Below are 22915 nucleotides of genomic sequence, written 5' to 3'. Positions count from 1 at the left end.
CTGAGGTCTCTGCTCTGCTATCACCTGAGGCCCTCCCTGACCACCCTACTTAAAACTGCAGCCTCCTCTCCAGGCTTCCCTGCCACCTTGCCTGGTTTATTTTTCTCCACAGTAGTTATCACCCTTCACACCCTCCCTATATTTATTTACTCCTGTTTCTTTGTTGTCTGTCTCTCCTTGTAGAAGGCAGGCTCTGTGAAGGCAGGGACTTTTTTCCTTTTATTCTGTGCAAAATCTCCATGGCAGGTCAATGCCCAGCACATAGGAGGTGCTCAATAAATATTTATTGAAGGAACATATGAAACAAGACTCCCTTTGCTTTCCTCCATTTCCAACTCGGGGCCTGGCAACCGGGTCTTGTCCCCAACTGGAACGGAACAACCACGGTAGGACTTAGGAGACGCACAAGTGTGGAGCAAAGCCATAGTTCTGTACTGCACGGTGCCGTCCAGCTTCTTTTTCGGGGGGTGCCAGAAACGGTGCGGGTCGGGCCACGTGCAGACGGCCACGGACATGTGGAAGTTTACCCTTGTCTTCCACCAGCTTTCCTGGGTCGGGGCACAGGGGTAAAAAGGACTAACATCTGGAAGAGCAGAAAGGTCGAAGTAGGTTTTCCACAATTCATCATCTTTTAGGAGTATTTTTCTTATTTAAAAAATAGTGTTGCGTTTTTCTGGGGAAACAAATAGAAGACTCTGCTTCCGACCACAATGGTGAGAAAGGGGGGTATGAACATGGAGAAAACAGGTGTGAAGGTGGAGAGGCAGGTGTGAGCACAGGTGTGAGCACAGAGAAAGCAGGAGTGGGCGGGGGCAGGGGTGGTCACGGGGAAGGCAGGCTCACCCCTTGATATATGTAGTGAGAGATGGGGCTTCCCTTTCACTTCACAGAGTAAAGAGAAGACTTTGAGGTATCAACAACTTGGGCTACGGGCAAAGGGAAGGCAAAGAATCTGTGTTTCCTGAACATCAAGGGGAAGTCTCTCTGGCTGCTGTGGACTAGCTGGTCTCCTCCAGCTCCAAGAGGTCATCCACGTATTCCACAACCTCCCCCTGTAAGAGACAACAGGACACCTCTGTTACTTGGGCTGCCTGTCTTTAGGGGTGCTGGTGAGCAGAGACTGTTTTGAGGGGCCACTGCCAGCTGCCTGCTGCTTGGGCTGCAGCGGCCTTTCCTCCCTGTTCTTGGGCCGAGAACTGGGCTTCTCCCTGGGAAGGCACCTGGCTTCCACTGCATGTGAACTTGGAGCCAAGTGCTCTGCAGCCCCCACAGATGGCCAGCGTGAGGTGGGAAGTCCAGCCAGCCTCCGAAACACCCTGCTCAGTGCCGCCCTCCCCACGCCTCCACCGTCCCATCAGCAGTTATACCAGAGGCACACGGACTGCCCCTTCCTTTCCGCCCTGCTCACCAGCCCATGAGCTTTTCAAGGACCAAGACCCGGGTTCTTCTCCTGAAATAGTTTCCTCATTGGTGACATGTAAGAGCTTTACTGAATCTTCACAATAAAACTACCCAACAAAGTAAGAAGAGAACATCCTCAGCCTGACAGTGGGAATGATGAGATCATGTTTTCTATGAATATCATGCTAATTTTACTTCTTTTTCAATCTGGGTGCCTTATACTTATTTTTCTTTGCAAACCGCCCTAGCTAAAACTCCTAGCATAGTGTCAAACAGAAAGAGAGAGAGTGGACATTCTCGTCCTATCCCCAACCTTATAAGAAAAGTGTTCTGTTTCAGCATTTACTGTGTGGTTAGCCGTGGGGTTTTTTGCATGTTGATGTGCATACATTATAGGGAAAATTAACTCAAAATAGACTGTAGTTCTAAATGTCAGTGCTTAACCTATAACAATCTTAAAATATAGGAGTTGTGAACTTGGATTAGGTGATCATTTATTTCTCCAATATTACACCAAAAACACAAATAACAAAAACGAGTAAGTTGGATTTCACCAAGATTTAAAACTTTTGTGTGTTAAAACACCATCAAGAAAATGAAAAAGACAACCCACAGATTGTGAGAAAATATCTGCAATTCACACACCCAGCAGGGGACTTACAGCCAGAACATAAAAAGAGCTGCCACAACTTCACAATGAAAAGACGAGTAACTCGATTAAAAAATGGGCCAAAGGTTTGATTAGACGAGCCATCTCTCCAGAGAAGCCATACAAACAGCTAATAAGCGTAGGAGAAGATGTTCAACATCATTAGTCACTAGGGAAATGCAAATCAAAGCCACAGGGAGACCCCATTTCCCACCTACGAGGACAGGCAGCTATAACAAAGAAGGCCAAGGCTACGGTGTTGATGGTGATGTAGCAGATTGGTACCCTCCCACGACGCCCGTGGGGACGTAAAACGGTGCGGCTGCTTCGGAGACGATCGGGCAACTTCTCGAGTTAACCAGCAGTGGCCGACCAATCCTACTCCTCGTGACAAACCTAGGCACATACTCCTGGGCATGAGGACTGAATGCTTTTGTCCAGATAAAAACTTGGACACAAATATGTTCATAACATCATTAATCAAAAACAGCCAAAATGTGGAAACAACTCAAATGGCCACCAGCAGAGGAACAGATCAACAAAACATGGCATAGGAACATGGAATAAAAAGGAATTTTTACATATAACATGATACATGTTATGACATGGCTGGACTTGAAAACATTATGCTTCGTAAAAGAAGCCGGTCACAAAAGACCACATATCGTGTGATTCTTTTATATGAAATGTCCACAAGAGGTAAATCCAGAAACAGAGAGTAGATTCGGGGTTGCCCAGGGCTGGGGGCAGAGGAGAGAGAGAGGTGAGCAGAGGGCAGAGAAGGGACTACTAATAGGTTTGGGGTTTCTTTGGGGGGGGATGAAAATGCTCTATAACTGAATAGTCACGTTGCATGTACAACTTCATACATATACTGAAACTCACTGAATCGAATACTTTAAGAATAATTTTATAGTGTGTGAACAATACATTAATACAGCTGCTCTAGAAAAACCTAACATGGAAAACTGCTCACAGTACAGTGTTGAGTGGAAAAGCCATGATATATAATTACAGTTGAGTTTATAATAAATATATGCTGGAAAATGTGCAGAAAAAACTGGAAGCATATATACCAAAGTATCAATAGTAGCTTGCCTCTGGATGATTGGAAACTCAACTCCTCCCTCTTTTTGGAAAGATCTTTTCCTCCACTTTACAAACCACAGCAGCCGACTCTGTTTGAAGGTCGGTAGCACCTCTTCCTTCAAAGCATCCTGAGACCGTCTCTGAGAACCTGCTGCAGCGGAACCCAGCCTGAGACCCACGGCACGCGCCTCACTTCCTAGTTCACAGAGCCCGTCCACAGGCCACCTAGTGTTTCATTCCCCAACCCTGTGGGGTCAGTATTATTAGCCCCCTTTTATACATAAGGGACTTGAAGTTCCAGGGAGTTAAATGAATTCTAGCGATGGGTCCATCCCACGCAAATTTGTGCACAGAAATCAAATTCCAGGATGATGCGTTATTTAGCACTGTTTCACAGAAACCCGGGGCAGTGGAAAGAGCAGATGTGGAGGCACAGGGCCCCCCCCAGGGGGGGTGCCTAGAAACTCACAGAACTTTCCTGCCCCCCAAGCTCCTCACCTATGAAGTGAGGGGTCTGACCAGAACAAGCTCACCGCTCTCTTCCAACTCCAATGGCTGGCATGTCCCCGGCTGTCTTAGGGAGCATTTCCCAGTTTGTTCCAAACGCATCTCTCTAAACGCTACCCCTAACGCTGGCTTTACTGGGATGAGGCTGCCCAGCCACACAATCACTGGTCCGTAAGTGAGAAAGGAGTCAGCTGAGTGAGACTCAGGATTAGAGCAAGGACCTAACTTACAAAAAAAAAAGATAATCTCATATGAAAATCAGAATGGGCGTTTCCAAGTGTCTTCAGCGTGATGAGTAATTGAAAATTCACTGTGTTTTTATAAAGTACAAAAAAATGATGGTTGGACAGCTCTCGATTTCTGGCGCATCACACCACCCCACTGGTGGGGATTGTGGCCCTCAGCCAGGTTCCTAGAAAGCCCGTCCTCCCCAAACCAGAGCTCTGACTTTCATTAACACGCCCACAGAAACTGTGTGTTTCAAGGTCCCCTTCTGTTTCCTATTTCAGGGACGACTCGCCTTCCAGTGATGTTTAGCGAAGACGTGAGTAATATTTTCTCCTAGCCAGATGTGTGCTAACTATGAAAACTTACCTCATCGTCATCCATTATATTTTCCTTTGCAAAGTCATACAGCTCTTTCTGGAGCGCAGTCACGTTAAAGAACTGAACCGCTTCCTGTTCGGACACAGACAGAGAAGAGTATATATGAGCAACCTTTTAATGGTAGAACTGAGAGGAGGCATAGGAATTTTTTCGGGGGGGGGGGGTGAGGAAAATAATTAAAATTATATAGAGGTCATGGGCACACAACTCTGTGAATATAATAAAACTGTGATGTATGTACTTTAANACTATGAAAACTTACCTCATCGTCATCCATTATATTTTCCTTTGCAAAGTCATACAGCTCTTTCTGGAGCGCAGTCACGTTAAAGAACTGAACCGCTTCCTGTTCGGACACAGACAGAGAAGAGTATATATGAGCAACCTTTTAATGGTAGAACTGAGAGGAGGCATAGGAATTTTTTCGGGGAGGGGGGGGTGAGGAAAATAATTAAAATGATATAGAGGTCATGGGCACACAACTCTGCGACTATAATAAAACTGTGATGTATGTACTTTAAAAGTGTGGATTGTATTGTATTTGAATTATGTCTCAATTTTTAAAAAAAAGAGTGGCCAGCCCCTAATGAACGAGACATGTATGAGGGGAGGGGCGTGCGTGGGGGCAGGAAGGCGTGGGTACAGGTGTGAAGGAAGAAGACCTGTGACCGACAAACCAGGACGCCACACAGAAATCCCAGGGGAAGTGCAAGTGAAGAACAAAGATCATTTAGAAAAGACCTTCTGAATGTAATTATAACCCACGGAGTTCCGAACACATGGGAAGCTGAGCTTGTCCATCATGGGAAGTAAATGATGACGCATCCATGAACGAGCCTGCTGTGACGCGGTTACCATGATACCAAAGGAGGCGTGGGGGCGGGACCCGGACAATGTTCCTGATGAATCCTTAGAAAGATAAAGCAAGTGTCTGGGGCCAGGGGTGCACGTGTGCAGATGATGTCCCGGTGATTTTTTACCCTTGAAACCTGCATGGTTTGGGGAACCAAAGTCACCCTAGAAAAGTCAAATAAAACAAAAGCAGGACACAAAGCTGTGTGTGAAGTATGAGCTCGTTTCTGTAAAAATAAGAGAATTCACGCTGCACAGATGACTAAAGAACAGCTACAGGCAGGGGGTGAACAGAAAGTGCGGAATGATGGGGCAACTTCACTCTCTAAGTAAAATACTTCTCTAATGTTTGAAATCTGTAGAATTTGTACGGGTTTAAAAATCAGAATAGAGCAGTAAAATGTCAAAAGACGAAAACAGGGAAAGAAATTAGTTTCCTTTATTTCCAAAACAGCCCTGTGTCTTCAGGTGCGAAGCAGCCTTCTGAAAGCGAGACTGACGGGGAGGCACAGAGCCGAGGTGGCTTCGGGGCACTTACCGGTCTGGGCTGGAAGTGCTCATCTGACAGGCCCCACTTGTCCCTGTGGTACTGGTAATACACCAGGTTCTGCTGCATGACCTGGTCGCTGGGGTCAAAGAGCAGGTAGCTGACTGCACAGGGGGCTGCGTTCTTCAGGTCGCTCACTGGGGGGGTGGAGAAAGAGGAACAGGAAATCAGTGGCTCTCACAGGCCACCCTTCCTTCCAGTGCAATTTCCTAAAGGAAAAGGGTGCAAACGAGTCCCCTCTGCAGTCCCTCCTGCAGACAGTGGGTAGCTGGTGACCAACCAGGATCGTCCCTGGGTGGCAGGTCACAGACTGGGTCTCCCTGACAGCCTGGAGCTTCAAAACATACAGGTTCCTTATTAGGCAGACAGGCCCGTGTGGAAATGCCTACTACATTCCACCTCGGGCTCTGGCAACCGGAGCTGGGCTCACACCCCTGGAACCAGAGGGGCCTGGGTCCCAAGACCTGGACTGTCAAGGAGATAAGGGAGTTAGGGAGGATGTGGTTATTAGCAAACAAGCCACCCCCTGGCCCCCCTGCCACTCCCCCACCGCCACCCGCATCTAGGTTCCCAAGCACCCGGGTCCCATCTAAATGATACCACCATCCTCGGACCCAGGTGGACCCTCCTACAGCTAAACCAAATCTAGGAAACTCAGAAGGATGGTGGACAATCTGGGCTGCAGGAGATTTGAAAACCCACCTGGTCTTCTCATTTCCTGGAAGTGAGATTCTCACCTCCAGCCTCCTTCCCTAGAGTTGTCCGGCCTATATAGCACCTTTAGCATAGAAGTTTTGCAGGGGTTGGGATTTGTCTCAAGGGTAGGGGACAAGGAAGAAGAAGTGATGAGTCACAAGGCCCTGGGTATTCATTCTGGCCCAATCTACTCCAATTTATAATCCAGAAACCCTACCTTTGTTCAAGCTCTGGTTGACCACAGTAACCAAAGCCTGGGTATGAATATATCATGCCACCCAGTGGCTATTTCTGGTAATGACAACTTTAAAACCAGGGTCTTAGGGCCAAGGTATCCACAAGGCCTGTCCTCAAAAAGACACAGCAGACTTTCACGAAGTCAATATTGATAAGCAAATTTTGCTCACACTGAGCACCTATCACCCTAATAAGCAAAGATTTCCTGGGGAGGAGTAAGCAAAGCTAGGTGTTTTGGTTACCAGTGTTTAAAAGTCTTTGCCACAGCTCCTGATAGAGTGGGCAATTTTGAGAGCACATGCAGATTTCAGAAGGCCAGCGAGCTGCCAGAGTCTGGAAGTGTCTGGAACACTTCTAAACTCCCCGTTTTCTGGCTCTGTGCCTGCAGAACCAAGCCCTGATGCATTCTCCCCATGTTCCAAAGTCTAGCTGGGGGCCAGCTCAGTGAAGCGCCAGCACAGATTTTCATGAAAATGAAATAAAAACACCAGGTTACGTGCCCTGACTGGTGTGGCTCAGTTGGTTGGGCGCAAAGCAAAAGGGTCGCGCAAAGCAAAATGAAGTGCTTTTCACCACGCAAAGCAAAAAGGTCGCCAGTTTTGATTCCAGTCAGGGCGCGTGCCTGGGCTGTGAGTTTGGGCCGCCGTCCGGGTGTATACAAGAGGCCACCAACCGATGTTTTTCTCTCACATTGATGTCTTTCCCTTTCCTTCTCCTTCCCTTCCCCTCTGTCTAAAAACAAATAGATAAAATCTTTAAAAAAGAAAAACTAGGTTATGTTGTAATCCAGCTGAAACTGTGAACCCAATGTTTTAATCCAATTTAAACTGTGAACCCAAGATCAGCCAAGTGTTGGTGAAAGTTGAAGCTGGTGGTGGGCAGACTGCAGTTCATTATCCCACCCTCTCTACGGTGTTTTAAAGTTTTCACAGTAAGCTGTTTTTTAAACCGTGTACATAGTTTTCATCATTCTCATTAAAACGGGATCTTCCAAGTGTGGATGAACAAAAGCAATTGGCTATCACTGGGGCGAGGGGTGCGGAAGGACGGAGAAGGGAATGGGTCCTTTGCCTCGATGTTTCTCTCTACAGCTCCTGGAGGTTTGGTTTGCTGCAACAAGCCAGGACTAAGCACCAATCAATGGCTTATATCAAAAAAAGAGGGCTCTTCACAAGAAAACATTGCCTAGTAAGAAACTATCCCCTTAACACTAGAGTCAAGTCGATAAATATTTGCTGGGGACCTACTGTGCGCTCAGTGCTGTCTCACATGAAACGTGTTTGTAGATGATGGAGAACATGACTCTCATCCTCTGTGCTGAATAGTCCCCTACCATAGAGCCAGTGCCAGGGTTGTTGTGACAAACAAGATCTCATTCCTGCCACCCATGGATGGGGACTTCAGGGAAGGACACCTGTTTAAGACACACCTCACTCTCTGGCTGATCTCGGAAATGTTTCAACTAAAACAGCAGAGCTTTTCATTGGGTCCTTAGGTGCCGATCAGGCTGCCGGAAGATCAAGTTCACTCCTGAGAGAGCCAAGTTACTGAACTCAAGAAGACCTGGTGAAAATGACTGTTTCAGAGGAGCAATCTTGACTAGAAGCAAAAATTAACTATTGAAAAATATATATATGTAGAGAAAAAAATTTTTTTCTTTTCACCTTCAGCAGGCAAGTCTTTCAGTGTGCCCCAAAGAGGACGGGAGGCGGGATAAAAAGGAAGGCAGCTGGTGCAGCAAGAGGGAACCCAACCAAGAACAAACGTCCACAATGGGGAAGGAGGGCTATAGAAGTCAAGGTCACCTGTCACTCTTCCCGGGACTTCCCCGAATGCCTGAGGCCAGCCGCCCCTAAGTTTGAAGGGGAGTCCAGCCAGTCCCCTGCCACTGAGGCATTTCGTCAATAGGACGACGAAGTTCCCACTGCAGCTGTCTCCAACAATCCCCCTGTGCTGTCACTGAGCCACCAAGGTACCTGCTGCCGAACAAGTGGCCCTCAGCAACGCCCATCATGGGAAGAGAAGGAACGCCAAAAAGACCGGCTCTGACGACTGAGCACTAAACTACTTTCCCTCTCGCATTTGTTCCCTGTGTCCCCTTGGAACGCTCTGACCGACAAACTCCAGTTTCAGGTCGAGGGAGAGCCGACTGGAATGATACCCTATAACAGTCAAAAAAGCAAGGCCTGTGATGGGGAGGGAAGGAAGTAAGGGCCGAAAGAACAAACACTGATACAGAGTTTGCTGTGTGCCAGTGTGTGAGTTCCCTCTACAGTCCATGCCAATCACCTGGTTTATTCCTCATCTCATTCTGAGTTAGTGCTATCACGTCAACTTCGCAGATGAGGACACTAAGACTCAGGGAAGCGAGTAACTGGTAAAGCTAGAAATTGAACCCAGGCAGCCAGTCAGGTTCCAGAGTCTTGCGCCCTGAGTCACTAGGCCATGCTGATGATGTAACCTTGATCTCCAAACCACAGGTAAGGGTGACCTCTCTTCTACAGTGGGGGAAGCCGAGTCTTAGAAGGATTAAGCACCATGCCCAAGATTTCAAGGAGGAGGACTACTTACACTTATAATAAGCAAACTGTAAATAATGGTACATGGTAGCCACAAATTTCTCCACTGGGTAGCCTCCGATAACAGGCGTGAGGTTCTCTTCACACTGTATTTTGCATTCCAGAACTTCCACGTAATGATCTGAAAGAAAACACACACATTTTCAGAGCCATGCACTCACCACTTTCCTAATAATGCTTCTGCCTAACCCCCCAGATGATAAAGGTAAAAATATCGGTGATAAAGGTAAAATATTTGCAACACTTATGATAAAGGACTGAAACCTTTAACGGACAAAGTTTCTCAAAATTAACAAGAAAAGGCAAATACCGAGTGTAAAAATGGTCCAAAAGATGCTGAGAGAAGAAATGATAAAAATGCCTTATAAACACTGTGAAATGATGCTAAACCTCATTTGTAATTAAGAACTATAATGCCATTGAAGATAATTTAAAGTGTTATATTGGCAAATTTAAAAAAATATGCTGACACCCATGTTAGGGAGACAATAATGAGACTTGCTCTCATGCTCTGTCGGTAGAAGCAAAACAAGAACACATTTTTCAAAGAGCATTCGGTAAAATGTATCAAAGGTTATAATACATATACCCTCTGACCCAGCAGTCTAATTCTGGAAAATTTTTTTAGACATAGCCACCCAGAAGCACTGTTCGTAACAGGAAACAAATTTGGAAATTACCTAAATGCCAATCAATAGGGTGATGGTTAATAAAGTATGATACATACCAACAACAGAATCTATAAAGACTTTGAAAAACAATAGGTGGATCTAAATATAATAACATAAAGATATCAAAGACTACATTTCCCAGCCTCCTTTGCAGTTGAGTAGGGGCCATCTGACTAGCTGTGCCAATGAAATGTGAAGTGCAGCAACTAATGAATGCTACCTCTTGGCCTGCTCCCCCGAAATCTCCCATGGGGTCCTTGGCCCCTGCCTTTTCTCCCTTCCTGCAACTAGAAGTAAAGGGCTCCAGAATAATGGTGCACATTTTGTTAGACTGTAGAAGAAAAGGCACTCTCTTCCGTTGCTGGTAGAAATGCAAAATGGTAACAAGATACTAGATAATTTACAGAAACATTTACTCTTTGCACAATCAATCCCACTTAAGATGACTTTAAAAATACGCTTCCATAATTAGACAAAAAAGTCTCAAATTTCCCATTGCAATGTTATATGTAATAGCAATATATTGGAATAACCCAAATGTCCATCAGATAATTGAATACACTGTAGTATATTGTCCCCCGCCCTGACCAATGAAGTACTGAGTAGCGATTGAAAAAAAAGACCCAATGTCTCTGCACTTGTTAGGGCATGTGGTTAAGGGGAATGAACAAAAAGCACAACAGTGTATCAAGTATGGAACCTATTCTGTAAGAAAGAAGAAGACATGAAAGTAAGGGGAAAACAGATTTGAGTATATACAACCTTTTTTTTAAAGATTTTATTTATTTTTCTTTAGAGGGGAAGGGAAGGAGAAAGGGAGAGAAACATCAATGTATGGTTGCCTCTAGTGAGTCCCCTGCTGGGAACTGGCCTACAACCCAGGTATGTGCCCTGACTGGGAATCGAACCACAATCATTTGGTTCGCAGGCCCACGCTATACAACCTTTTATAGAAAAAAAAATGACTCAGGCAAGAACCCTCAATAGAGGCTAAATCAGAGGATTGAAGTTGGGGGTTGGGGGGAGTGGGGAAACACAGAGTTGGATGGACACTCTCCACCAATTATTTATTATTTTCAAAAGGAAAAATAGTAATTACACTGTGGAGAAGGTGGAAGCTGAAATACACCATAACCAAATGCTTAAAACTTAGCATCACCAATCTGGGGCCGACAGCCACCATGCACATCAGGATGTGGTACCCGGAGAAGAGCACTCCTGTAATGCTCCAGCTAAGTAGGCACAGCCTGAATATAACCGTGAGGGCACATCATAGAAACCCAAACGGAGGAATGTTCTATAAAGTGATTGGCCTAAATTCCTAAAAAATTTCAATGGCATAAAAAGACAAAGGAGAGCCAAGGAACCGCTCCAAATTAAAAAACACTAAAGAAGAAAATAATTAGCAAACGTGATCCTGGGCTAGACTGTACCAGGCAAAAGAGTTTCTATTGACTAGAAAAGATATTATTGGGACAACTGACAAAGTTAGAATGCAGACTATTGATTGGATAAAAGTATTGCACCAATATTAAGTTGCCTGAATGTAATAACTGCACTGTGGATATGCAGAGAGCATTATTGTTTTTAGGAAATACACTCTGGTGTTATGGGTGCAAGGGTCATGATGTGTGCCACCTACTCTCATGTGGTCCTGAAATAAGAACAATTATGTACATACACATAAGGAGAGGATGATAAAGTAGCACAACCAATGTTAAAAATTAGTGACTCTGGCCCTGGCCAGGTATGTCAGTTGGTTAGAGCATCATCTCTGTACGCCGAGGTTACAGGTTCAATCCCCAGTCAGGGCACATACAAGAATCAACCAATGAGTGCTTGGGTGTGTTAAACAAAAGTCAATGTTTCTTTCTCTCTCTCTCAAAATCAATTAAAAAAATTAGTGAATCTGAGTAGAAGTATATGAGAGTTCTTTGTATTTTTGCAACTTCTCTGTAGGTTTGAAATTATTTAAAAATAGAACTAAAATATCCCCTACGTATCTTTATCTACCTACTTACCTACCTACCTAGCTATCTACCTACCTATATTAGGTATCTCAAAGATAACTTATCTTTGCTTATTTTTATTAAAAAGAAAACCTTTTAGAAGTATAAACCAGAAGCTAGTAAAAATGGCTCCCTTTGGGGGTGAGTGGAACCGGCAGAAGAGAGTAGATGGAAGCAAGACCGCCTTTAGCTGCCCGTGTCTCCTCCCTCCCCTCGGCCTAGGAGAGAATGGCTCAGTACTAGTAGCCCCGGGTCCTGTGTTGCCCTCTGGGGTCTCCTTCACCCACACTTCAGTAGATAGCCCTTCGTGAGCCACCCTGCTGGACGTGTGCCATCTACTGTCACTCAGGCCCTGACTGCTACAGAAGGAGACTCATTTTTCACAGCACGGCCTTTTGTCTCTTTCACCGTTTGCATGATGTGCATGTCCTGGCTATCAAAAACAAAATAAAGTGTAAGCGGAATGTTCCCCACCTGGTAAGACACGATTCCATTAGGGTTAACAGGTAAGACTCTGCCGTCAGACATCCTGGGTTCAGATCCCAGCCCTTCCCCTGAGGACAATTAACACAACACTCTCTACGCCTCAGCTTTCTCAGCGGTAAAATGGGGAGATTGCTCTCGCCTTCCTCGTGTGGCTGTAAAAGTGAGATACTACACAGAGAAAGCAGAGACCAGGGCCTGGCATCTAGTTAAGAGTTTGTTTGTTTTTTAAGTTACCCTGTTTTAAACATTTTTTAAAGGTGTATTTCATTCTCATCCAAGAGAGAAGGGAAGGGGGAGAGAGAAACATCGATCTGTCGCCTCCCTAACATGCCCGACAGGCAACCAGCTGCCAACCGACTGGCAACCTTCGGTGCACAGGCCCACGCTCAGTCCACTGAGCCACACCAGCCAGGGCTCATCTGTCTACTTTTTGAATGTTTGAAATTTTTCACAAGATCATGGTTTTGGCAAGGAAAAGAAAGGTACTCTGTGGAAAAAGAGACACCTAAGCCAAAAAAAAATTATTTTAAAAATTAAAAAGCCCGGATCCAAGAACCCCAAACCACAAGGTTTCTAGGAGCCTTTAACCGTCAAAGGACGTAGGGCCTCTCCGAGAGGCAGCCCGCACCCAGCTGGCGCCCAGGCTTGTTTGCCCAGGGCACCCTTGCCACCAGGTGCGGTCCGAGGGTCGCTGTTCCCACAGCCAACCCAAGAAGTCCCTTCGTGGCCACGCCCCAGCTTCTGGAGTGACGCTGGCCACCAGAGGAAAATCTGGGCTACCTCTGGATGGGGTTCTACATTCCCCTTCTTCATTCCTTCCCATGTTGTCCAGACCTCCTAGAATGAGTCTGCAGTGTTTTATGAGCAGAAATTTTTTTCCCAAAAGTTATCTTAGGCGACACCTACGTAGAGGCTCACTACACCTTTCTGTGTGCTGACAAAATTCCACCAACAGAGTTCTCTCAGTCACACGAGGCACGAGTTACTCGTGAGCCAGTTTTTATTTTCCCAGACGCCTGTGGGGAATCCGTAATCGGGCAGGGCTGATACGACAAAGGCCCTCTGCAGGTCCAGGCTTGGACGTCACACTGCCTGTCTCTCCAGAAGCCCCTGCCAGGTCTGATCTGCGTAGGTGTCCTCCCTGCCCAAGGAGGCTCCTCAGAGGCCATGCGCAGCTAGCTACCCACTGCCGTCTGGGATTCAATCCCCACCAACCTGCTACGGACAGATAGAAGTCCTTGAAGTCCTTGATCTCCCTGGAGCCCTCGCAGGCTGCGAGACACTCGTAAAAGGCTTTGAAGAAGTCGGGAAGAGCCAGCTCCATGTCGGTGATGGACGTCCTCCAGTTCTCGCCGTTGTACGCCCGCACGGCTCGAATGAACAGGCTCTGGGGGAGCAAGGAGAGGCTAATGAAAGTCCCAGGCAGGAAGGGAGGTGCGCCTGTCCTCCCAAAGGAATTGGACCATCACAGAGCTCCATTCTCACTAATTCTGAAGGGACCACGCTGGCCCTTAATTAAATATGAAGCCAATTAGTGACTTAATTTATGCCTTGTTTTTTCCACCCTTTCCTTCTTTTTTAAATCTTCACCCGAGGATATAGTTATTAATTTTAGAGAGAGAGGAAGGGAGAGGGAGGGAGAGAAACAACAATGTGAGAGAGAAACATGGATCGGTTGCCTCCTGGATATGCCCTGACCGGGGATCAAACACACAACATTTTGGTGCCTCGGACGACCCTCCAACCAACTGAATCACCCGGCCAGGGCGACGGAACATTTCTTATTTCATTTAATTATAAAAGTTGCAGGCACTTAAGAATAAAATCAGGGTCGAGTCAAGGATAAAGGGGAAACTACAGTCACAGAAATCACAGCAGTGGCACTGAGAGGTCAGGGGTTGGGACAAAGGCTTGACTACAAAGGGACAGGAGGGGACATTTTTAGGGGAGATGAAAAGATTCTGTATCCCGATTATGGTGGTAGTTGCAGCCTTGCCTATATTTGCCCAAACCTGTTGAACTGTATATTTCAAATTCAAAATTAAAGTTTACATAATTATACCTCAGTGAAGCTGATCTTACAAATTAATCAAGGAAAAGATAGAAGCTTCAGAGCTGTTGTCCAACCGCTGCTCTGCAGTGATAAACAGGAAGGCCATACATCAGCTCCAATTACTGGGGAGGGCAGCCAAGGGCCAGGCAGTGGAAACCTCGAGGAATTTCTGCTCACTGTTGACCAGACCAGGTAACAGAGAAATAACAAGGGCTGAGGAAGAGGGGGAGTCTCACGAGAAATAAACAGAGATCTTGGATTCATGTCAAAACCTGCTAACCCGGAGGAGCCAAGACAGGCCTTGAAATAAACAGGGGGCAGATGGTGGTGCAGGCAGACATGGCTCCCCTCTTCTCGCAGTGACCTCAAAATTACAACTAAAATATAGAACAGCCATCACTCAGAACCGACAGAAATCAAGTTGAATGGAAGTCAGACAACTACGGAATTAAAGAAACCACCTCTAGCCCCACTGGTAGGAGAGACGCAGACACAGAACAGGCTGGCCCCTCACTCCCATGTGGTAGATAAAAATTTGGGAGGAATATCTCGGGAGCAAGGAGTCCCAGCCCACACCAGGCCCCCCAGCCTAGGGGCCCAGTGGCAGGAGATAAGTCCCCATAACTGTGGCTGTAAAAACCAGTGGGGATTCACTGGGTGGAAGAAACTTCTGGAGTCCCAACCAGTTCCCCTTAAAGAACCCACATGCACTCTCTCTGAGCTCCGGCACCAGGGTAGCAGCTCGAAAGCCACCAGTGGCGTATGAGGAGGAACTGAAGTGTCTGGCATCATCAAGGCAAAAGCTGGGGACAGTTTTCTCTCAGACAGAAAGGCGGGCAGAGGCCATTATCGCTCTCTGAGGCCTCCCCGCAGAGCTGCAGAACCAGCAGTCTGGTGCCACGTCTGACACTCCATCAACCTGGCCAACACCGTGGGCCCTACCCTGGAGATGCCCTGAGACTGTCCTACTGAATTTACAGGCCCAGCCAGACTGTTAACTATGATTTTTCCATAGGAATGGCTGGTCTTGGCTCGTGCTTCATAAGTTCCTAAATCCTATCAAACAAGCAAGAGATGGCCTCAGTGAATCCCCAGCCTCCAAACCTCTCGCTAAGTGGTCCCAGGCCCAGCATAAGCAGCAACCATCCTAGATCCCCAGTTTGGCTTTGTCTGGGAATCTCCAAGCCCAGCACAAGCAGCAGCCTTCTTAGACTGTTGTATAGCTCATGCAGGGTGGCCCAGGAGAAAACACAGGTAGGGGCTGCCCTTGGCCTGAACCACCTGGGAAATCTCAGAGCCTGTACACCAAGTGGACAGCTACAGGCCATGTCAGAGTCTTCACCCTGCCCCTGCACAGCTGATCCTCCACGGAGGGCAGAGCTTGGTAGTCAGTGGTCACAGTCAGTCCTTGCAGCTGACTGGTCTGGGTAAATCTTTCCCACTGATCTGCCAACAGCAACCAAGACTCAACTACAAGAGGAGGGTGTACACAGTGTACAAGGAGGGCATACTTCGAGCACCCAGAGTGGACCCTACAGGACACCAACTATATTAGGCTATGCTACCAAGACAGGGAGTCATAGCAGTTCTACCTAATACATAGAAACAAACACAGGGAGGCTGCCAAAATGAGGGGACAAAGAAACATGGCCCATATGAAAGACTAGATCAAAACTCCAGAAAAACAACTAAAAAATGAAGATAAGCAATCTATCAGATGCAGAGTTCAAAACACTGGTTATAAAGATGTTCAAGGAAGTTAGTGAGGACCTCAAAAGCATAAAAACGATTCAGTTAGAAAAAAAAGGATACACTAACTGCAATAAAGAACAATTTACAGAGAAACAACAGTAATTAATAAAGCCGAGAATCAAACCAATGATTTGGAACATGAGGAAACAAAAAACAACCAATCAGAACAACAAGAAGAAAATGAGGATTGTGTAAGCAACCTCTGGGACAACCTCAAGAGGCCCAACATTCACATCATAGGGGTGCCAGGAGTAGAGAAAGGGCAAGAAATTGGAAATCTATTTGAAAAAAACTAATGAAAGAAAACTTCTCTAATTTGGTGAAGGAAATAGACATTCAAGTCTAGGACACACAGAGAGTCCCAAACAAGGTGGATGCACAGAGGCCCACTTCAATACACACCATAGTTAAAATGCCAGAGGTTAAAAATAAAGAGAGAATCTTAAAAGCAGCAAGAGAAAAGCAGTTACCTACAGGGGAATTTCCATAAGACTGTCAGCTAATTGCTGAAAAGAAATTTTGCAGGCTAGAAGAGACTGGCAAGGTATATTCAAAGTCATGAAAAGCTGAGACCTACAGCCAAAGTTGCTCTACCCAGCAAAAATATCATTTAGACTCAAAGGGTAGATAAAGACCTTCCCAGGCAAGGAAAAACTAAAGGAGTTCATCATTACCAAACCATTACTATACAAAATGTTAAAGGGACTCATTTACGAAAAAGAAGATCAAAACTATGAACAATGAAATGGCAATAAATACATATCTATCAACAACTGTATCTAAAAAACAAACTGCCCTGGCTGATGTGGCTCAGTGGATTGAGCATGGGCCTTTGAAGCAAAGGGTCGCCAGTTCAATTCCCAGTCAGGGCACATGCCTGGGTTGCAGGCCAGGTCCCCAGTTGGGGACACATGAGAGGCAACCACACATTGATGTTTCTCTTCCACTCTTTCTCTTTCCCTTCCCCTCTCTCTAAAAATAAATAAATATTTTTACAAATGAATAAATAACTGAACAATCAAATGACCATATTTCTAAAAATATAGCATTTAAAGGAAAGGTGGTTTTAACTGCGTCATGGAATGCAAAATCTCATTCTTAAATGGGTCAACGCTAAAAAGTCAATTATTTCTATTTTCAAGGTATTCATCAAATGCTATCAAAAATCACTAGAAGCCCTTCCATGGCTAGAACTGTTCTTCTTCGACAATTCACATCGCAACCGACCGCTGTGTGAACTCCAGCTATACCTCATATGACTTGGTTTCCAAGTCTTTAATGTAGTCCTCAGCATCAGGCAAGCTCTTGTAATAAGCCATGTTTTTCTTCATCATTTCGTCATCGGGGTGCTTCAGTAGAAAGGTGTGAGCCGCTGCGATTGCTTTCGGAAGATTATTTGCCTGAAGTACAAAGAAGAAAGACAAAAGCGACTCAATGGATGGTGAGCAGTGGTTTTTGCAAAACGAGGTCCTACTGGGTCTTTCAGTAACTTCTTGTTTCTGTACAATGCTTCCAGCTGAGGGGTCAGCAACTCCTGTGGCCCATCAAGACCTGGTCCAGCTACTTCGGAAAAGCGTTTATTCCCTGAAAGTGACCAGATGGCCCGTGGGCCTTTCACCATCTACTTCCCCATCTCCACCCGGCTCCGTGCCCCAGGAGGGCTGGCCTTTGGGAATGGTGTGAACTGTAACAATCAACTACTTTGCCCTCCAGCTTCCAGTGGGGTTCATCAGTGAGGAACCCCATTAGGAGACTACAGGGAGGGAAGAGAATAACGTTGGGTTATTTAGTCTCCTGGCTCCCTCCCTGCCTAGTCACCTCAGCCTGCTCTTGTCCCTTACCTGAAAGTCACAGCTCCTTCCAAGGTGGCCCTCTCTATATAGTCTCTCTCCTTCCAGGTTGTCCCCTTTGCCCCTTTGGCCTCAGGGTAGTTGCACGCCACTGTCACTAGCCTCTGTACATAAGTTATGAATGAAGGGACTCACCTTCATTATTTATTCTCTCCACTCACCCAAATGATTAGACCACAGCTTTCCTGCCCAAACCTTGACCCATCGATAGGCTCCCAAGTTCCTCGCAGAACCTTCTGTTCACTGTTCTCAGCGACTGCCGCCACATCCTCTCTCCACTCAGCCACTCACTCGGCGAGTATTTGTGGAACGCCCCCTGCATGCTAGGCACTGTTCTGGAAACTAACAACAGGCAAAAAAGGGGGGGAAATCCCTGCCTTCATACACCACACATCGTAGTGAGTCCTCCCTATCTCCTAGCAACCTCGATGAAGAGCCTTGTATGTCCCGGATGTTGTCTTCCTGCTTTCACACCTCTCTGTGGGCTCAGCTAACGTGTCTCTCTCTCCCCCGTCCAGACTATGATCCTTTTGGGGCCCAGCTGTATCACTCCTCGTGCCTGGTCCACTTCCCGGGACAAGGCAGCACACAGGGTCAGTGACTGGGACATGACCGTTATGACTACATAATACTATCGTAAAAAGTAACCCATCTTTTGCTCTCTCTTCCCCTTTCTCATCTCCCCAGTTAGGCAGTGGCCAACTGATTCTGAGCTTTACTGCTTCATGGGAGGTAAATTCTGGACAAAACACAGAAATTACTCATGGGACAAAAGCCCTGCGCCATTGAGGGAACTTGGTGAGTGTGAGGAGAGAAAGAACTGGGAGAGAGAGCGGTGGGCAGAAGCTGGCTGGCCTGAACGGAGGAGAGGGAGAAGGAGAGACTCCCCTAAAACGTTTCCCTGGGCAGCTTCAGGAGAAGCAGGAGCAGCAGCTGCGGTGCCCTTGTGGGCAGAGCCCCCGAGGGCAGAGGTCTTCGGGGAGGAACTCGGTGCTGTGCGGGGAGGGGGGCTGAAGAGGGCAGGAAGACAGGGATATGGACACCTCCCTGTGCGGACACACAACCAACAGCCAGAGGACCCCCCCCCCCAACACACACACACACACATTGATGTCCCAGCTCTGGGTGGCCCCTGGAACCACGGCACAACCTGGTGGGGGCAGGGGAGGCACCATACACCTGCGAAGAGACTCCTCCAGCCAATCCCGAGGGAACTTGGATGCAGGGATGAGAGAATGAGGTGTGAAGAGAGAAAGGAAAGGGCTATTTGTCACACTTGGATTCCTGAGAATCTAGGAGTGGCACAGAGCCACGTCACTGAGAGACAACAGCGGTGGCTACAATAGAGAGTTGTGGGCGAGGATGACTCCCACGTGTCCCTGCTGGTGTTTTGGGGACACCGGTCAGTGGCCTGCAGACTGTGTCGGAAAGGGCTCTACAGAAAGCTTTCGAGTCCTGGCCGGAAGGAAGGGAGGAGGTATGAATGCAGCCATTTGACAGCCTTTTGCCAATGCAATCAGATTCTCAAATTCTAAGAAAAGCATGTAGAAAGCTGGGGAAAGAGTGGGGTTTTTAAGGCCTCTCACGTAGGACCTGCATTTACAAAGCGGAACCCCTTTCTGAAGAGGAAAGAGTGATTTTATGCACTTTAACCCTGGCTCGGCCAGCTGGAACATGAAGCCACATCTTGGCAGCTAAACCTCACACAGACCCCAGCTGGGTTCTGGAGAAGGGGGTGGTAGTCTCTACCCAGCCATGGGCTCCTGACAGAGAGAACCACCTGCATGAAAGGACCCCAGCCACCTGCCCAACGAGCCACTCCTAAATCAGTGAGGTGACAGGCCTTTGGGTTGGGAAAGAATAGAGTCCACATCCAGGCAAAGGATGGGACAAGGTGCCTGAGAGGGGGCCGGCTCAGTCTGCTCAAAGTCGTTAAGGATTTGATAAAGCGCTGGACCCCACTTTTCCCTTGGCCTGTGGGGAAGTTGAGCATTTCAAGGAGATGGCAGCCACAGAGAGAACCCACAGGCAGTGACATGAACCTAAGGTGGCTGGTGACATGAAACCTATGGTGGGACTGAGAGCTACACGCCAGGAGGATGGCCCCTTCTCTATAAGACGGCACACCCGCACCTCCGCACCTCTCTCCAGCCACCGGAACTCACCCTCCCTCTCCGTGTGTTCAATCAGGACTTTGTCCTTCTGCACTGAAACACAGGCCAGCCATCGGCCCCGCACGGGGGCATCTACCCAAATCCGCCACAGCAGCCAGCACCATCTACCTCTGCCTTACGGAGTCAGGGAGGATGTACCTGCCCGTCACCAATCATTTTCACTCTACCCAGAAACAAAATGTGAAAATATAAACAAACATCCTTAAGGAACAACAACCCCCCCAAAAAACAACACACAATATCACGACCTAAAATCACTTCCTCAGTGATTTTCAGTTGAAGCAATGAAAATTTTTAATATTTATTAAGGAAATTCTTAACGTTTTTCTGCCCTATAAGAGATCTCAAAATACCATGAAAGGATGGTATTGTACTGACTTTTAAGGGATTGTTACAAGACCTATAAAGGGTTTGGAAGAGAAGCTATGAACTCCCTAAACTTTGAGGATGCCACGATCAAGAAGAAAACCCAGGCCTTAGGGGCACATGGAGTAAAATGCTCCTCCCCTCCTCCCTACACCACTTGTTTCAAATTCATCTACACATTAAAGAAATCAGAGCTTGCCCTAGCTGGTGTAGCTCAGTGGATCGAGTGCGGGCCTGCGAACCAGAGGATTGCGGTTCAATTCCCAGTCAGGGCACATGCATGGGTTGCAGGCCGGTTCCCTGCAGGCCAACTCCCAGCAGGGGACGCACAAAAGGCAACCATACATTGATGTTTCTCTCCCTCCCTCCTTCCCCTCTAAAGATAAATAAATAAATAAAAACTTAAAAAAAAAAAGAAATCAGAGCTTTTGCTACTCCCAAGCCTTACAAGTAAAGATTATGTGATTCAATTTTGGTTCTGTCTTTGCCAAAAGCTATACAAAAAAAAGAGAAAGAATTTAACAAGTCATTTTCTTTGCTTGAAAAATAGTGCTTGTATGAGCCAGCCATTATTTTTCAATGTCCTGGAAATGCATTCATCTTATTCCTGGTTCCATTTTTAAACTTTTTTTATTGCCAGGACAAACAGTCACAAAACTGGTATGTTTTATAAAACTGCACCCAAGCACAAGAGAACCCAGCTTTTCTTCCACTTGGGCCATTGTATTACTCATACGACTGCAATATACACGTGGCTGTTTCAGTGGAAATACGAAAAACAGATCTTGAAGGCCAAAGACTCAAAGCAAAGTTAAGACAAAACAACCAACTTCCACCTCTAGAGTCTGGCCAATGCCCGGCATCTAATTTTGTAGTCGTTGAAATAAATGCAATGTATTCCTTTTAAAACCCGTTTTCAATTACAAACAGGAGAATCTGGGCTTTGAGCGGGCTCTCTTGGCAAAACCCAGTGAAGACTTGCCAAGCTCAAGCCTCTTTATCCAGTAACAGGGAATTCAGTCCATTCTTAAAACGTGTGGGTCCCCAGAGTAAGGACTCAGAGGATATACAGGACTGTAATTTGTGGCTATTCTTAGCCAGCAATCACAGACGGAATCTCAGCAGCCAAAGGGAGGAAGCCCACTGTTGTTGAATTCTAGATGAAAGACAGACAGTAGAGAGTGCCAACCCTGATGAATCACTGCTGAAGTCTGCTCCTCAGGCTGGGATGTGCCCTCACCACGAGTCCTGCCCTTTCCTGGCCTCCATTTCCTCCTCTTTCAAAGGGGCTGGCCAGCTTCTCAGGTCCTCGTTTGGCTCAATTATTGAAAGTCACCACTCACGTGAGAAAAAGGGATTTTAATGGCATATATGAAAAGATGAATCTGCCTTCCAATAATAGGTAACAAATACCTAGCACTTGGCCGGGTGCCAGACACCTTGCTAGATGTTCTATGTATGTATTCACTGCCTTAGCTGAAATATTTCCACCTCTAAGATGAAGAAGGGGGCGGAGGTGGAGACGTCCTTCGTCAGGACTGCGTGTTCGACCGCAGAGTTCAGTAAGAGCGGTGGAAAGTAGCCCAGAACAGGGGGCGTGGTCAGAGCCCAAGACGGGGCGTGGCCAGAGCCCAGGGCGGGGGCGGGGCCAGAGCCTAAGGCGGGGGGCGGGGCCTCGGGGGCCGGGCAGACTTGCCTTGAAGTAGGCGAACTGCAGAAACTTGTAAGGCTCGCGGCGCTGGAAGTCCGCCAGCACTTCGCGGCTGGGCTGCGACTGGCGGAAGGCTGGCAGGCCCTGCTTGCAGCGCTTGAGGCAGTGCGCTCGGCGCAGCAGGCCTCCGAAGAGGCGCAGCTCGGGGTAGCGGGCGAGGCCGGGGGCGGGCTCGGGCTCCGGCACCAGGCTGCAGTTGCGGTGGCAGAAGGCCTCGCTGTCGCGCAGAAGACGGTGCAGCCGCAGGCTGATCTCCAGGTAGCCCACGCTCTCCGCCCAGTGCTCGCTGCTGTATTGGTCCAGGGCGTGCCGGTAGGCCGACTCGAGCGGCATCAGCTCGTCCCGCGGGAAGCTGCGGAAGCTGTAGCGCTCAAACTGGGCAAACGCGGAGGGCAGCGCGCAACCGGCGCACAGCAGCACCACCAGCGCTGCGGCCGCCCCGCGTCCCGGCTCCATCGCGCCTGGCGGAAGGAGGGAAGGAAGGAAGGAAAGGAGCTAGAAGGAAGAAGGAGGGCGAGATGCGGCTGGCCGAATGCCTGGGAGGCGGAGACGACAGCTTCAGGCCCGCCCCGTCCGGCCGCCCCCCTCCAAACAAACGGAGAGTCCTGGCGTAACTGCCCTGACGAGAGGGCGCCCTGGGAAGGGCGCGCAGACCACTAGGTCTCACACTATCCCACGCG

At 47.5% G+C, this 22915-nt stretch overlaps 1 protein-coding gene across 1 annotated transcript; it reads right to left on the bottom strand.

Annotated features, from left to right (window-relative positions):
- Positions 1-262: 262 nt before the first annotated feature.
- On the bottom strand, positions 263-22819 carry CRTAP (cartilage associated protein). Its single transcript, XM_037070719.1, has 7 exons — positions 22221-22819; positions 17385-17534; positions 13545-13716; positions 9156-9284; positions 5643-5788; positions 4515-4598; positions 263-1052 (listed from the first exon to the last, which is right to left on the bottom strand). The coding sequence occupies exons 1-7, from the start codon at positions 22689-22691 to the stop codon at positions 999-1001; spliced, it is 1206 nt and encodes a 401-aa protein (XP_036926614.1). The 5' UTR covers positions 22692-22819; the 3' UTR covers positions 263-998.
- Between the last annotated feature and the right edge of the window lie 96 nt (positions 22820-22915).

This window comes from Sturnira hondurensis, unplaced genomic scaffold (genome assembly GCF_014824575.4).
Source record: "Sturnira hondurensis isolate 20B ecotype Veracruz unplaced genomic scaffold, ASM1482457v3 Scaffold0019006, whole genome shotgun sequence".
Taxonomy (NCBI): Eukaryota; Metazoa; Chordata; class Mammalia; order Chiroptera; family Phyllostomidae; genus Sturnira; species Sturnira hondurensis.
The sequence above is the reverse complement of the archived record's forward strand: the minus strand, read 5'-3'. Positions and strand labels throughout refer to the sequence as shown.